The sequence below is a fragment of the Salvia hispanica genome, chromosome 6 (assembly GCF_023119035.1).
Source record: "Salvia hispanica cultivar TCC Black 2014 chromosome 6, UniMelb_Shisp_WGS_1.0, whole genome shotgun sequence".
Classification (NCBI taxonomy): Eukaryota; Viridiplantae; Streptophyta; class Magnoliopsida; order Lamiales; family Lamiaceae; genus Salvia; species Salvia hispanica.
The window spans coordinates 3,554,208-3,568,787 of record NC_062970.1 but is presented as its reverse complement, the minus strand read 5'-3'; the positions used below and the strand labels follow the sequence as shown (position 1 = coordinate 3,568,787).

At 35.4% G+C, this 14,580-nt stretch overlaps 2 protein-coding genes across 3 annotated transcripts; both read left to right on the top strand.

The window, feature by feature from the left end:
* Positions 1 to 1,846: 1,846 nt before the first annotated feature.
* LOC125195638 (probable ADP-ribosylation factor GTPase-activating protein AGD9) lies at positions 1,847 to 6,117 on the top strand. Its single transcript, XM_048093769.1, has 7 exons — positions 1,847 to 2,069; positions 2,205 to 2,323; positions 3,813 to 4,275; positions 4,365 to 4,634; positions 5,096 to 5,221; positions 5,580 to 5,678; positions 5,799 to 6,117. The coding sequence occupies exons 1-7, from the start codon at positions 2,001 to 2,003 to the stop codon at positions 5,904 to 5,906; spliced, it is 1,254 nt and encodes a 417-aa protein (XP_047949726.1). The 5' UTR covers positions 1,847 to 2,000; the 3' UTR covers positions 5,907 to 6,117.
* A 1,499-nt stretch (positions 6,118 to 7,616) lies between these two features.
* LOC125192443 (ubiquitin carboxyl-terminal hydrolase 20-like) lies at positions 7,617 to 10,990 on the top strand. 2 transcript variants are annotated; one of them, XM_048090013.1, is made up of 8 exons: positions 7,617 to 8,009; positions 8,149 to 8,275; positions 8,362 to 8,469; positions 8,715 to 8,854; positions 8,976 to 9,314; positions 9,563 to 9,685; positions 9,798 to 10,380; positions 10,478 to 10,990. In XM_048090013.1, the coding sequence occupies exons 1-8, from the start codon at positions 7,785 to 7,787 to the stop codon at positions 10,693 to 10,695; spliced, it is 1,863 nt and encodes a 620-aa protein (XP_047945970.1). In that variant the 5' UTR covers positions 7,617 to 7,784; the 3' UTR covers positions 10,696 to 10,990. The 2 variants fall into 2 exon arrangements, with proteins under 2 accessions (XP_047945970.1, XP_047945969.1); XM_048090012.1 differs by having other exon boundaries at positions 7,618 to 8,009; positions 10,472 to 10,990.
* The last annotated feature ends 3,590 nt before the right edge of the window (positions 10,991 to 14,580 follow it).

Sequence of the window (14,580 nt, the reverse complement as noted above, 5' to 3'; positions counted from 1 at the left end):
CATTAATCTTGATTATTAATTAAATCACTAATTAATTTTTTAAAATGATTATGTTTTTTTTTGGGTAGAATGAGTTGATTATTTTATTGAGTGTTGAATCTGAATTAATAGTGGTCAAGTATTTCACCAATAATTTTCTTACATTCATCTCAGTTTTAACCTATTCATAGTCACTAAATTAACCTCAAATCGAATTCACATCTACCTATATAACTAAGCAAAACTCAACATTTCCAATAGTCAAACATTCAAACCTACAAAATCACTAGAATTTACAATTTCCTAAAAGAATTGATTGTGGGAAAATTTAGAAGGTAGATGACTCATCTATCTTAGATGTATATTTTTATCATATTTTTATTATTTATTTTTCCTATTAAATTATCATTAAGATAAAACCTCATTATATTCAACAATAGGATTTTATTGTTAAATTCCAACAATTTTTTTTAAATTTGGTTTACAAGATTTTTATACTGCATACAATATTAGATTATGCGCATATACCTAGTTTTATTTCTAAACGTCAATAATGCGTGACTTAACTGGTGAGTGGATGTTGCGTTACGCAACACACACCTAGAAAGTTACTCGGTGATGTTGACCGAATTGTAGGCATATATGACGGATTAAAATTGACGTGACAACAAAGACTTAGCAATATCCTCGCGGAAAGTGATAATACTAAAGTTATTCATGTGTATAATGACTAAAAACCTGTTTTTAATGATTTATCACTTGGAATAAGTATTAAAATTATCTTGCGGAGAGAGTGAATGTTAAGATTGCTCATATGTGTATGGAAAATAATCATGTTGCTAACTTTGTTGTAAATTTGGGTGTAGATATGTAGCATGAGTTGGTGGTGTTGGACGGACCATCAGAAGGTCTGATGAATTTATTATTAAATGATTGATTGAGAATAACTCGTGGTCGTAAGTGCTCATCATGTGGGTTGTGATAGAATTGTAGGCATTGCCATCCTTTTGTAATTGAAGGAAAAAAAATTTGCACTTAGGTTCTATTTTGGACAAGATTTAAAGGAATGAGCTTTAGACCCTTCTTGGTATTGTGGAATGCAACGATAGCATAGAATGTATATATTTATTATATTCATTTGTTTGGTACAATGGAATGAAGAAGAAAATGAAATAAAAATGCAAAAAAAAAATATCATAAAATTATCGTTTCATTCATAACTTCATTCCGGTCCTACCTTCATTAGTCATTGCACTCATTAGATATTCATATTACATTCCATATCTTACAAGATACTATACCAAATTAATTTTGAGTTGGGCCATATAAGATAAAAGGGCTTCTTTATAAACTTAAATTTAACGATTCTTTGGGCCATGAGCATAGGCCTCTAATATTATTTATTTGGAAAGCCCAATTTTGAGTTCACCTTCCATATATTTGGATAATAATCATGGTCATTTCATTGTTTAAATCCCCTGACCATCTGGAAAAGGAAGGAAAGAATAAAGACGATCGAAATCTGATTTGGAAATAATTTTATGAGTAATTTGTTACTATTATCTTTTAAAATCAAAGTGTTATTTTGATCATTTAAAATTCGTCAGATCTTTTTTAATTTAGAAAATAAACAAGATTAAAAATTTTGTGCATTGGAAAATCTAAAATAGGGCCCACTATTGAGTGAAACTGAAACCTAGCATTGAGCGGTTAGAACATCTGATTTCCCAACACCTAACCATATGAATGCAGCAACAACTAATTTACGTAAGAGGAAATACCTGTTATACCCCTATCGATTAAGGGCAGTTTCGTCATATCAGGTTCCATATCTGGGGCTCAGATTGCATTTCTCTCTGCTCTTGAATTGCATTTTCGTTTTCAAAAAGGGCGAGAGGTGGGAGAGAAAGGAAACCAGAGAGAGATAGTGAATCGCCTTTCTCTCTCAAAAATAAAATAAAGTACAAACATCATCGCCTCTGTACCTTTGTTGATACAGGATCCGTGAAAGCTATAGAGCCATGGCTTCCGACTCCTTCACCGACAGAAACGCCATTTTCCGCAAGCTCAGGGCCAAGTCCGATAATAAGGTTTATTTTCGTTTAATTTTGATGGAATAGGTTGAGATCTGATGCAGATCTGATCCAGCTCTTTTTATTTGTTTTTTTTACATTTTTTTTGTTATTGAACCCTGGCTGATTTGGATATCTGCATTTCAATTTCAGATGTGTTTCGATTGCAACGCAAAGAATCCGACTTGGGCGTCCGTTCCGTATGGGATCTTCCTGTGCATTGATTGTTCGGGGGTTCATCGAAGCCTTGGCGTGCATATCAGCTTCGTGAGGTAATTCCTGTCTCCGGCTTAACTTATCTTATTTTTGTTTCTCTCCCTGAGATCAGCTTTTAGATGTTTGATTGAATGGTAGGAGTATTTGGATTCTAAATCATCTTAAAAGTAATTTTGCAAATGACCGTCTGTATCTGAGGATTTTTTTTTTCGTAGATGTACGGTTTTGCTACGAGCTCTACAGAATAAACATCAGACCGGAAATTCATTGCTAGCATTTTGATAAGTTTTTATTTGTAGTCACATCAAAATTATCAATTTCTAATTCATCAGTTTGCTTTTCCGTGTAGAACTTCCTGATTGAACTTGATTTCTTTTCTCAGTAACATACTCCACTTGTTTAGATTCCAGACTAACTTCTCTGTACTCGCTCGGGATGGGAAAGTTATTTGGAGATGCAATAAATTGGATTATATCGTAACAATCTTAAAACTGTTTAAGTTGATTTATTGGGAAAGGAATGGAGAAATTGAGTTTGTAACTTTGTATACTTTATTTACTAATTGCCTTTTTTGCACGCATTACAGCAATATGCAGTTCAATATCATGTAAATGTGTTCAATTTTTAGAATATGACCAATAGAATACTCAGCGGGCACCGGAAAATGGAAATGAAACACCAACTCTGACAGAGAATCTAAGTTGGCTGCCAACTAAATTCCATATTCAATAGTCATTGTGAATCATGTCTGCAAACACTAACAAATAAGATTTGAGCATGAGATCATTCTCATTGATATTTTTAAATGCTAAAGAAAGCAGTATTACCTGCACCTTCTTGGTAAAGTTAAATTAGTTTGATGCCTCCACTATCTATAGCCTGTTACCTAATTGTTTATGTGTTTTAGTCTCAGTTCTTAACAACTATGGAAGTTAATGGACTGACTAATTTGAACTGTGATTTCTGATGATTAATATTATAATGACTTAATGAGAAATTTTAAAGTTCATGGGTCAGCTCTCTCTACTCTGGTAGTTGGTTAAAGAAAAAGATTTAGTGTAGCAGACTGATTCGTTGCATGGTCATTATATTGTGCATAGGATTTGGTTAATCAGTAAATGGTTGGATTATAACTGTAAATTCTTAGAAACAACAGCAGTTCAATGAGCTCTTCAGCCCATGTCATACAAGCTGCTGCACTGTTACCCTTCTGTGCGGCAAGTTTAAGCGCCCAGCCAAAACAGCTTCTTGAACTCCTTCCAAAACACTGATCTTGATACACTTGGCTTGAGTAAATAACCAATGCAAAATATATAAGGCAATACAGAACTTGGAAATTCGGTTGGTTCGCAGCATGAAGAGTTTTCTGTATTGAGGGTACATCTATTTTATCACATTTGTTTCTGAGTGAAACTGGTCCAGCAAAATCGAAAAGAATAGCCCCATTTATTGTCTAGGGTCATGTCAAGTAGCTAAGGCAACTGATTTCTGCTTGATCTTGATTTTCTTTACATATTGTAGTTTCATTTTGATCCTTGATCACAGGTCAACAAATATGGATTCTTGGACACCCGAGCAGTTAAAGTTGATGTATTTTGGCGGAAATAACCGTGCTCAAGTGTTTTTCAAACAGCATGGATGGAGTGATGGAGGAAAGATTGAGGCCAAATATACCTCAAGAGCTGCTGAGTTGTACAGACAATTACTTGCTAAAGAAGTTGCGAAGAGTAATGCAGAAGAGGCAGGCTTACCTTCCTCGCCCGTTGCTTCCCAGTCATCCCAACCTTCCAATGGATTTTCTGATGTAAAAGTTGCTGAAGAGCCCAAAGGAGGTTCTTCAAATGACACACTGAAAGAAAGCCAATCTCTGAAAAACGGAACAGCTGAGTCTTCTTCTTCCTCACCTAGGGCCTCCCAAGCAGCTTCAACAATTTTTGTCAAGAAGACTCTTGGTGCAAAGAAAACTGGAAAGTCTGGTGGACTGGGTGCTAAGAAACTCACAAGCAAGGTATGTAATTGTCTTCTTTACTGAACTTCTTGCAGTGTACCATTGAAGCGCTTCTTATAATAGGTAATTCAAATGTTTTCACAATGCAGCCTAGTGAAAGCCTTTATGAACAGAAGCCTGAAGAACCACCTGTACAAGTTTCTTCTGCCAAATCTTCAACCAGCAGCACTCCTGCAGTTGGTGCATCATTTACATCTCGATTTGAGTATACTGAAAATGGCGAACCTACTGAGATGACTTCCGGAGGCACTCGTGTTATTAACCATGTATCAGCTCCAAAGTCGTCCAATTTCTTTGCTGAATATGGCATGGACAGTGGCTTCCCTAAGAAAAGTGGTTCAAATTCGTTAAAAGTCCAAGTAAGATCAATCTTATTCATCAACTTAAAAGTAGGATGTAAATTTGTTAACTTTGAGAGGATGCTGGGGAAACTTGTTAGTTGTTTCCTGATTCCTACACATGATTGTTTCTCTTTCGTTTGTTGGCAAATTCCTTTGTGGTCTAGTGCATATTTGACTTCTCACTGGTGGTTTCGAACTGAATACGATTACCATCTTTTGTATCTTTTCAATGTTCTTGGTCTGATCTTCAACTTTTACAACATTTCTTTTTTCGAAATGGTTTTGATTGGAAAACTTTTTGCCTTTCATTTAACTTTGCATCTCATTATCTGTTGGCTTATTCCTTTACTTTGTTTTGTCTTGCTCTTTCTTGTTTTGTTTTTGGTGCCATTGTATCATATTAAGGTTAGTTTTGTTACTAAGAGATGTTGTGGGCCTGTGGCTATGAGCATAATCCATCTGGTATCTGGCATCTTCAGGTTGAGGAGACTGACGAAGCAAGGAAGAAATTTACTAATGCAAAATCAATATCATCTGCCCAGTTCTTTGGTAATCAAACCAATGCTAAAGATATGGAGGCATCAGCTACATTGTCGAAATTCTCAGTATGTCATATACCCTATGTCTCGTATTATTCTGCTTTATTTATTTTGTCCGATGTGTAAAACAGAGGGATGGGACTCTCGTTCCAAATTTTGCTTCATTCTACTTTCCTCGTAGTCAACTGTAGATAATATTTCTGACCATTGGTGTAGCAGTTGCAAGGAGGTAAGTCAAGTAAGGTGATAAAGCCTCTATATGTTTTCTCCGGAAAACTTAATTTTTCGGAGGAAGCATTGATTGCTCTAGTTAATGATGACATTAGTACTTCGATGCATAATCAATAATTCCTATCTTCAATTCACCTCATTATACACATGCAATTGGTCTAAACATGCTCTGAATGATTCAATTGTATACCAGGGGTCATCATCAATATCTAGTGCCGATCTGTTTGGTCATGAGTCTGGTTCTCCTGTTGACATTTCCGCCGGTGAGCTCATTAATAAGCTGTCCTTCCAGGTAAGAGCTAGCAACATGCATTTTCTTACTATACTGATCTAAATCTGTTGGGAGCGCAGGTCTGTCTTATCACGTCTTGTAACCTTGAACGATACGATTGTTTGTTTTTGTTTTCACCAGGCACAACAAGATATCTCCTCTCTAAAGAATATGGCTGGAGAAACTGGGAAAAAGATAAGCTCCCTTGCGTCTTCGTTGCTAACAGATCTGCAGGACAGAATCCTCTGAAGAGTACTCCTTGCAATGTATTTTACATGAAAAACGAGTTTGTTCCATTACCTGCCCCATATTTTATGTAGTTATAAATGTAAAAAAGAGCATTACTTTGAAAAGCTGGGTCATGAGCTGTAGCAGCCCTCATGGGCTTGAGATATGTGTGCTGTTTAGTTACAGAAAATGCTTCGACAATGCTAAATGCTAAATGCTATTTTTGGGTTTATGTGATTGGATCATTTTTATTTTTGACCTTTTATTTGCTCACTTGGTGTTAAAAATGAGTTGGTTGCTTCAGACTATCACAAGAAAATTTCATTTGCTTTAGTTTACTACGTCGATTTTTCTTGTATGAATGTTAAAATTTCTTCAAGTAGTCTGAACGACATTAAACATAAAATTTGTTAGAAATTTTAACTGTGGCCAGATGCCTACAGGTGACAATGGTTTCATACGAAAGGCTATAGTTTAAACACAAGAAATTTGAGATCTATAAACATCACTTTCTATGGGGGATTTTAAGGCTACAAATTTAGTGGTGAATGTTTAAATAGTTGGTTATTGAATATCCAAAAGCATTGTTTATATTGATGGTTTTAGTAATTTGAGGCAAGTATGATTGTTTTAGTTTTCTAAAAAGAGAAGACATTCAAATAAGATGTTTATTATCGGAAATAATGATAACAGTATTTTAAATTCAAGAGCATGGGCATAAAAGTTAAATTTGCAATTTAGAACATAAATCAGAAATCATAACAAATTAACAATAGCATTAATGCATAACAAAAATTGATTTGAGAATGTGTGTTGCTAGCCAAATGATGCAGTCGATAGTTAACGTTTGAGGATAAATATTTCATACTACTATTTTAAAAGAATATTTAATGAACGAATAATGAAAAACAATAGTACTTTAAATTGTACTAATAAGTCAACAATTATCATTTTATCTGATTTAAGAGCATCCGCAATGGTCGGCTAGCGACCGGCTAGCCGATTCATCGCGCTAGCCGATCGGCTAGCCGAACCATTGGCTAGCGTTAACGAGTTTTCTCTCTCTCTAACTTTCTTGTACAAGAGCATCATCGAGCGATGAGTAACGCGGGTGGTAGCGGTGGTGGTAGTGGTGGTAGTGGTGGGGATGCTGAGGAGTACGAACGGAGGATGAACAAGGCTATGGATGCCTACATGAACCGCGGGATGAAGCGGTACATGCGTATGGTGGAATAGCAGGCGATACCTCGCCCTCCACGAGTTGTCCACCACCGAGCAGTGATTGATCGGGATCACGTAGCTGCACATCAGCGGCTGTACGACGACTACTTTGCAGAGAACCCGCGGTTTCCCGCCAACATGTTCCGGCGGCGTTTTAGAATGCGCAGGGAGTTGTTTATGCGCATCGTTGGCGCATTAGAGCGTCGATATCTGTGTTTCCGCTTCGGGCACGATGCGGTGCCCTGGCAGACCCAAGCCACACCTTTATTCAAAAGTGCACGGCGGCAATCAGGCGGTTGGCCTACGGAGGCACGGCAGACATGTGGGGCCTAAGTACCATTGCGGATGCTCTAAGACAAAGAAATGAGCTAATTGAGTAAACTTAAATATTTTAGTAATGCATAAATCTGCTAATGTGAAACTCGACTCAAAACAATGAACAGTAATATCAAAGTCAAAATGATTTTCAGTTTCCCTCCAAACATAAAGAGGGAAAATGGCTCTAAATTTTTTACGAAACCCCCAAAACGAAAACCCCAAATTTTTCCCTCCTCTTTTTTCGAATTCCATCCAATATCACTGAAAAAATCTTCTAAATCGAAACCAATCCTTCAATTTTTCCGAAATCACATGCTAATTGAGGAACCCTAAATCTGGTCGGAGAAAACCCTAGCGCCGATGGCCGACCACGAATCTGTGTTGCTGGATGCCGAGAAAGCCGCTGAAGATGCACTTGTTAGTGATGCCCAACGCCTCAATTCGTCGCCTGCTCCCTCCGCTTCTCTTTCTCACTGGTCGAGCTCGTGGTCCAGACCCGCTGAATTCGACGAGCCACCTCAGAAATCGGCACAAGTAGCAGTCGAGTTTCCGCCTTCGAGTTCGCTGCCCAATCGTGCTATTATAGTAAGAATTTCATCTCACTCCCTCTTTTATTCTAAATAAAAAAGCAAATTATGCTTGTTTCTTCTGTTTTAGAAGGTGTTTTGTATGTTTTCTGTGTTAATTTAACTGATTTGGCATTTTCGGTGTTGAAATTTCGCAGGGAGCCGGGTTGGAAAATTTGGGCAACACCTGCTTTCTGAACTCAGTGTTGCAGTGCTTTATTCACACTGTTCCGCTTCTTCAGCCAATTCTTTCGAATGGGTATTTAATGCAGTCGACCAATAATTGTAAGTGAATTGATGCTAAATTTACTTTGTTTTGTCTTTTCATGGATAACTGTATTTGATTGTGTAATTTTCAATAATGGCCTCAGATAACAAGGAGCAATTTTCTGTGCTGAATGCAATGCGGGATCTGATTTTCCAATCGCTTGTTTCAAACACCGCCGTCTCACCTTTTGATCTTGTCAACAACTTGACTCGTATCCTCTCTAGCATTTCTTACCATCTATAGCATTCCTTCTATGTAAAATTTGTTAATAGTCTTTAGCAGTTCTTATTATCTATAGCATTTCATAACAATATTAGTCTATTGATAGCTGATGCATAATTAGTATATGACCTCTCTTATGATGGGTAAGAAAAGACAATCTGGCCTGAATTTGTTGTTTTTATATAATGTTTAGTTTTTTGTTGTTGTGATCCTTTGACTCTGTACAACTACTAGATATATCATCAAACTTTCAGAGATTCCAGCAGGAAGATGCTCACGAATTCCTCCAGTGTTTTTTGGATAGACTTGAGGGATGTTATGAACCGAAGAAAAACATAGTGCAGCAAGTATTTGGTGGTCGTCTTGTCAGCAATGTATGTGATTTACTATTAGATTCTGAATATTACCGTTTTTCCGTTATCATCCATAATTGAGTTACCTTTTATTTTCATTGTGCTATAAATCACCATAATTTTGTGAGTTTTGTAATTGCAGTTGATGTGCTGCAACTGTGGTCACTGCTCTGACACTTATGAACCATCAATTGACCTTAGTTTGGAGATTGATGATGCGGACAATCTGTTTACTGCTCTCCAATCTTTCACAAAGGTTGAAAAGATTGAAGACCCGGAGACTAAGTTTACATGTGAAAAGTGTAAAGAGCGAGTGTATGTTGAGAAGAAACTTTCCTTTGATCAGGCTCCTGACGTAGCAGTACTTCATTTGAAGCGGTTCAAAAATTATGGCAGCTTTGTTGAAAAGATTGATAAACATGTGGCATTTCCATTAGATTTGGACATGCACCCTTTCACTGGCAATGGCAATCATAATCATGTGAGTGTTCCTTGCTGCTTACCTTCTATGTATTATGTATAAGATCCCTTAAATGCATCCATAGTACATGTAGTTGGGAAAAAATGTTCTCTGATGGTTCTTGAAGGAGTTGTCTTTTTCTACACTTAGTATTGTTCTTGATGTCTGGATTTTAAACATGGCTACCTATATATTCTTTGCGTTGCTTATTCTCTTAGTTTATGTCTTTCTGAAGCTTTCCTTTTTTTGATCTTATGGGTGTTCTGCAGGAAGATCTTCAATATGTGCTCTATGCCGTTGTGGTGCACTTTGGGTTAACGCCTACATCTGGCCACTACTACTGTTTCATACGCTTATCAGCTGACATATGGTGCTGTTTTGATGATTCGAAGGTAATGCGTTAACCTATGACACACCTTATCCGAACTTTGCTTGCAGAATGCCCTCAGAGAGAAAGACCTGCTTATCTATCTACTCTCTGATTGACATTTTCCCATTCTGTAGGTTGAGCTGGTCAATGAAGCTTATGTGCTATCGCAAGAGGCCTATGTTCTGTTCTATGCAAAACATGGTACTCCATGGTTTTCAAGTTTCATTGAATCACAGAAAGAATTATTGTATTCAACTATGCGGAACACATCTCCAAAATCTGTGTTGGACAACATAGACACCTCAGTATCTCCCTATTTGGTGAACAAATTTGGCTGTGATACCAATACAGTAAGTTGTGATACTGGAATAGTGCACACGGGAGGTGATGATAATGAGATCAAGGATAGTGGAGCAGTGACGAATGAAGGTACGAGGAAAGTAAATGATCATTATCTGGAAGATTCAGTGACCCCATTGTCTAGGAGGAATGAAATTAAGAGGAAAGTAAGCATAAATGATCTAGAGGATTCAGTGGAACCATTGTCTGTGAAACCTTCAAATATGTCTATCCCCAAAGACAAAAAAGTTTCTCCAATTTTATTCGAAAAGGTTAACCATAATCAGGAGGTTAGTGTGCCCCAAAAGAGTCCAATTGATACTGAAGCAGTTTTCAGATCTCCAAGTCCTGAGATATACAGAAAAGACTCACCACCTGGTATATTCATCAATTCTTGATGCCTAATAAGAATTTTAGTACTGCTTTACAAGTGTAACAATTGATTATTGATGCTGATTTTGGGTCTTAGATGCAGGTTTCACCATTTGCCGCAGCCATCTGAGAAGTGCAGACCGTATCTCTTGCAAGAGACGACTGGAGGAGGATATGGACGATGAGAGGAAGCACGCGCGCATGTTTGTAATGAAGCACATGCCAAACTCAAGAAGTCAGCAACTAATGAATGCGCTGAGGGGTTCCAAGAGCGAACCTTCTGTCAATAGGAAGAAGGCGAGGCGACTGCCTGTCCAGTGAATCCATTCATCAACGTCCAGATCTTTAGTTTCGCTGGCTCAGGCTAACATGTAAAGCGCAACTTTGGTTTTCAGCATTCGATTCCTCAGATGATGTGTGTGAATCGTTGCTATCGATGGAGTAAGGATGTTTGGTGTATGTCCAGTTATCCATTTTTTGTGGTAAATCAGTATTAGGTTATTTTTTTCATCGTTTTGTTTGCTGTGTTATCTACTCCTATGAGGTTACATAAAGGCTGATGATATTAAAATCGAGAATGTATTATGCTTCATGAATTATTTTTCTTTAAATTGTACTCCTACTGAAGAATTTGACCCATTAACGCAAAACAAAAACTAAAGAAAAGAAAGAGACCAAAGTAAACAAAAATCTTATCACATTTGATGTTGTCGGGTGGTTGAATAACAATTTGTATGAAAATTTGGCAGATTTAATATAAACATGGATCCCAATAAAAACTGATCATACCAAAATTGGTATGACACCTAATCGAGAGGCTATTTTTGTGAACATATTTGTGATTTTTGCTAGATGGGTTGTTTTGTAAAACGTTAAATCAAACTTGTGAATTTGTATTTCATTAAATTCAACTTAAGAGATTTGATTAAGATTAAATAAATATTTATATGAAACAAATATCACCAAATCAACTCCTAAATAAATTATGAAATTCCCGCTATAATTTTAATCAAATTTGCAAAATGTTGTTAAACTATCTTTTTAAATAATTCCTACAAACTAGTACTCGTATTCTAACAAAAAATATACAGTTATCACAGTTCAGTAGACAAATCTTCATAATCTTTTTTCACACACTTTATTATTTTATCTTTTCACATACCTCCAAAAATATATTAAAATCAATTGCAAAAAATCACGGTTATATGGACAAGACTCCTAAATATTTTTCATATAGTCCATTATTTGGAATTGTTAAATATTTTCTCTAAACTAATTATGCATTTCTTAAATTTTTTCATTTATCATTTTAAATATTTCCTACAAACTAATACTCATATTCTAAACCTATAATTATTACTGTCATTGAGAAAAAAGAAAGGGGTATTACGGTTATATATTGCACTACTTATTCATACATTAAAAAAGTTCGATAAAATTGAAAAGCAAATTGGAATAAATATAATTAGACTGGTAGACAAGATTTGCTACCAATTTTTTGTTTCATTCATTGTTTTGAATTTAAAGAATGGGAAACCATGCATGTGCCAAACTAATGGACGACATAATCTGCAGCCTAAAAAAGAATAAAATTGTATGCATGTATATAAATTATTTTCCATCAACATTTTCAATAAAAACGTCGTTGAATAAATAATGTAATGACAACTAGTACTCAATAAATTTCTTACACAAATAAAAGAAGCACAATTTTATGACAGCAGAGCTTAAGCAAACCACTGCTATATACAAACAAATTTCATTGAAAATTTGAAAATTGTAATCGAACTATTGTATCATAAAATATAAAATAAAAATAATTAAATACATTCCAATACAGTCAAATAGTAGCACACTTAGATTAGATGAGGTGTGAGATCTTTAATTTGAATTCATTGACATTAATATAAGAACATGGATAGGTAACCAACTTCAATTATTGCATATGGTTTTTAATCTAAATATTAGTACCACATATCTATCTGAAGTTGCCCCACTTCTTACTTGATGATTCTCACACTATTTAATTATCTAATTATTCGATTCTCGAATCATACAGCCCACCCAAATACTCTAATTTTTCATGGCCCTAAGTCTAACGGCGCATTACACTTTCTTATGGAATGCATAAATTTCGTTTTTGAATGGCATGTGCTAGATGAATTAATTTCCCAATTGAAGAATCTAGAGTTGCCGACAATAATATTTATGTGATTACCCTTTATATCCCGCATAAGATAAAAAATTTATGGAAAAAGTGAATGTATTGAAAATTATATATATATTGCTTTAAACTTTAATATTACTAAATAAAATCAAAATCCCTTTTTCGTGAAGAAAACTCACACCCTTTGTTTAAAGGGGTTACCACAAAAAGGATACTTATTTTATTTTTCTAGCTTTTTTTTTAATTCCCAGATGTTGATATATAAATTACTGAATCTGAGTTTAATGATTCCCGAATCTTGATTCTCTCCTTGGAACCGACTTAATTAATTGAAGTCTCGTAAATTCAATTATGCCCCAATATAATTTGTTATATCCCTTTCAAAACGAATCTTGGAATTTAATATTGATAAGCTCAAATTGAAAATTGATCTCTACATTCAAATAAAATGAGGAGCTTGCATTTAATCTCTTTACCTCTACCCATTTGTGCCATGATAATCCATTTTATTGATATCTTAATTTTATTTTCTTTCGTAGAAACAAATAAAGACTTTCCGCTTATCTCTAACGGCATTGGATGAATAACGACATGTTTAATTGAGCAAATCATTTTGAAAACGTGGGACCAAATATGATAATAATAGCTCTCACACAAAAGGCAAAATAACAATGAGTGGTGATACATGATTGAACTTTAATTTTTTTTCCATCTACAAATTAAGATTTCCTGTATCACATGAGTTATTTTAGCATATATTTATTCTCTAATTAATTAATTAAAATAATCAGATAAAGAGTTATTTACCAATATAAATTGACTTTGATATTTTTTTTCTTCCATAGTACTCCTATTCTTTAGTTTATTCATTATGTCTTAGAATTAATACCTATATAGAGGCTTATGGATGAAATTCACACCTTTATTGAATTATATTTATGAAATTTATCTCGTGAGTTGTCCGACTTATCAAACGAATTTTCACACTTTGTTTGTGACGTCAATCATTCCATCCATGACTTATTAGACGGTTCATTCATATCATTTGCAGAGTCATTCATTCATCCTCTTTGGTCACGTTCTTCGTAGAATCCCCGTTGTTAATCAAGCAAGTTACATGTGGTAAGTGCCATAATTCAAATCTAGTTCAACGTAAATATATCTCAAAAATGAATTCATTTTATTCATAAAAATTGATTTTATTAGTACATAAAAAATGATTTATTTATCCATTTTGTCTATTAAGGTGGTGTTTAATTTCCTAGATAAAAATAATATCAAGATATAATCTAGGATTAAATTATGAGATTATTTTAATCATAAAAGGTTAGCTATGACTACACATAATTATTTATCTACAATTAAGGGTGTCTCCGGTGGTGCCTCTCCCACTAGGACCTCCACTAGCCATTCCCACAAAAACTGTCTGCCATGTCAGCATTAGCCTTTCCCATTTCACTAGGACTTCCCACTAGGACTTCCTGCAATAAAATTAATAAATTCACAATTAAAATTAAAATTTACGGAATTAAAATTTCGACACGAGCCGTATTTATAGATTTTTTTTTTCAAAAAAAATTTAATTTTCGGTGGGACGTCCGAGTGGGACATCCTACCCACGCCACAGTGGTGGACGTCAGATAGGATGTCGGGTTGAGGGGCGAGGCCATCCGATGAGCACTCGGGATGGGCGTGGGCGCCCTTCCCGCTCCCTACGGCGGACGTCTGGTCGGACGTCGCCGACGAGCGACCGGAAGGGGCGCCGGTGGAGATACCCTAAATTATCTCGTGAACTAAACACACTACATGTTTATTCTTGGATACAATCTTGAGTAACCATGAATAATACTACTACATGATTCTGCATTATTTTTATATTGTTGTAAACTTAATGACGTGGAAACAATTTTTCTGTATGGAATTATAAAATTAAAAAAGAATAAAACGGTAACGCGTCGTTTAATGCACTACCAGAATTTAGAGTGGACAAAAAATCCTCCTATATATATATACCACACAAATACTTTCACAACAGTTAA

What these genes read in the sequence shown, in the direction of transcription:
- LOC125195638 (XM_048093769.1), top strand. Translation starts at nt 2,001, where the DNA reads ATGGCTTCCGACTCCTTCACCGACAGAAACGCCATTTTCCGCAAGCTC. An exon ending in GGGCCAAGTCCGATAATAAG is followed by an intron (nt 2,070 to 2,204) that starts GTTTATTTTCGT and finishes TTTCAATTTCAG; the next exon opens with ATGTGTTTCGATTGCAACGC. An exon ending in TTAATAAGCTGTCCTTCCAG is followed by an intron (nt 5,679 to 5,798) that starts GTAAGAGCTAGC and finishes TGTTTTCACCAG; the next exon opens with GCACAACAAGATATCTCCTC.
- LOC125192443 (XM_048090012.1), top strand. Translation starts at nt 7,785, where the DNA reads ATGGCCGACCACGAATCTGTGTTGCTGGATGCCGAGAAAGCCGCTGAA. An exon ending in TCTTGTCAACAACTTGACTC is followed by an intron (nt 8,470 to 8,714) that starts GTATCCTCTCTA and finishes TACAACTACTAG; the next exon opens with ATATATCATCAAACTTTCAG. An exon ending in CAGAAAAGACTCACCACCTG is followed by an intron (nt 10,381 to 10,471) that starts GTATATTCATCA and finishes TTTGGGTCTTAG; the next exon opens with ATGCAGGTTTCACCATTTGC.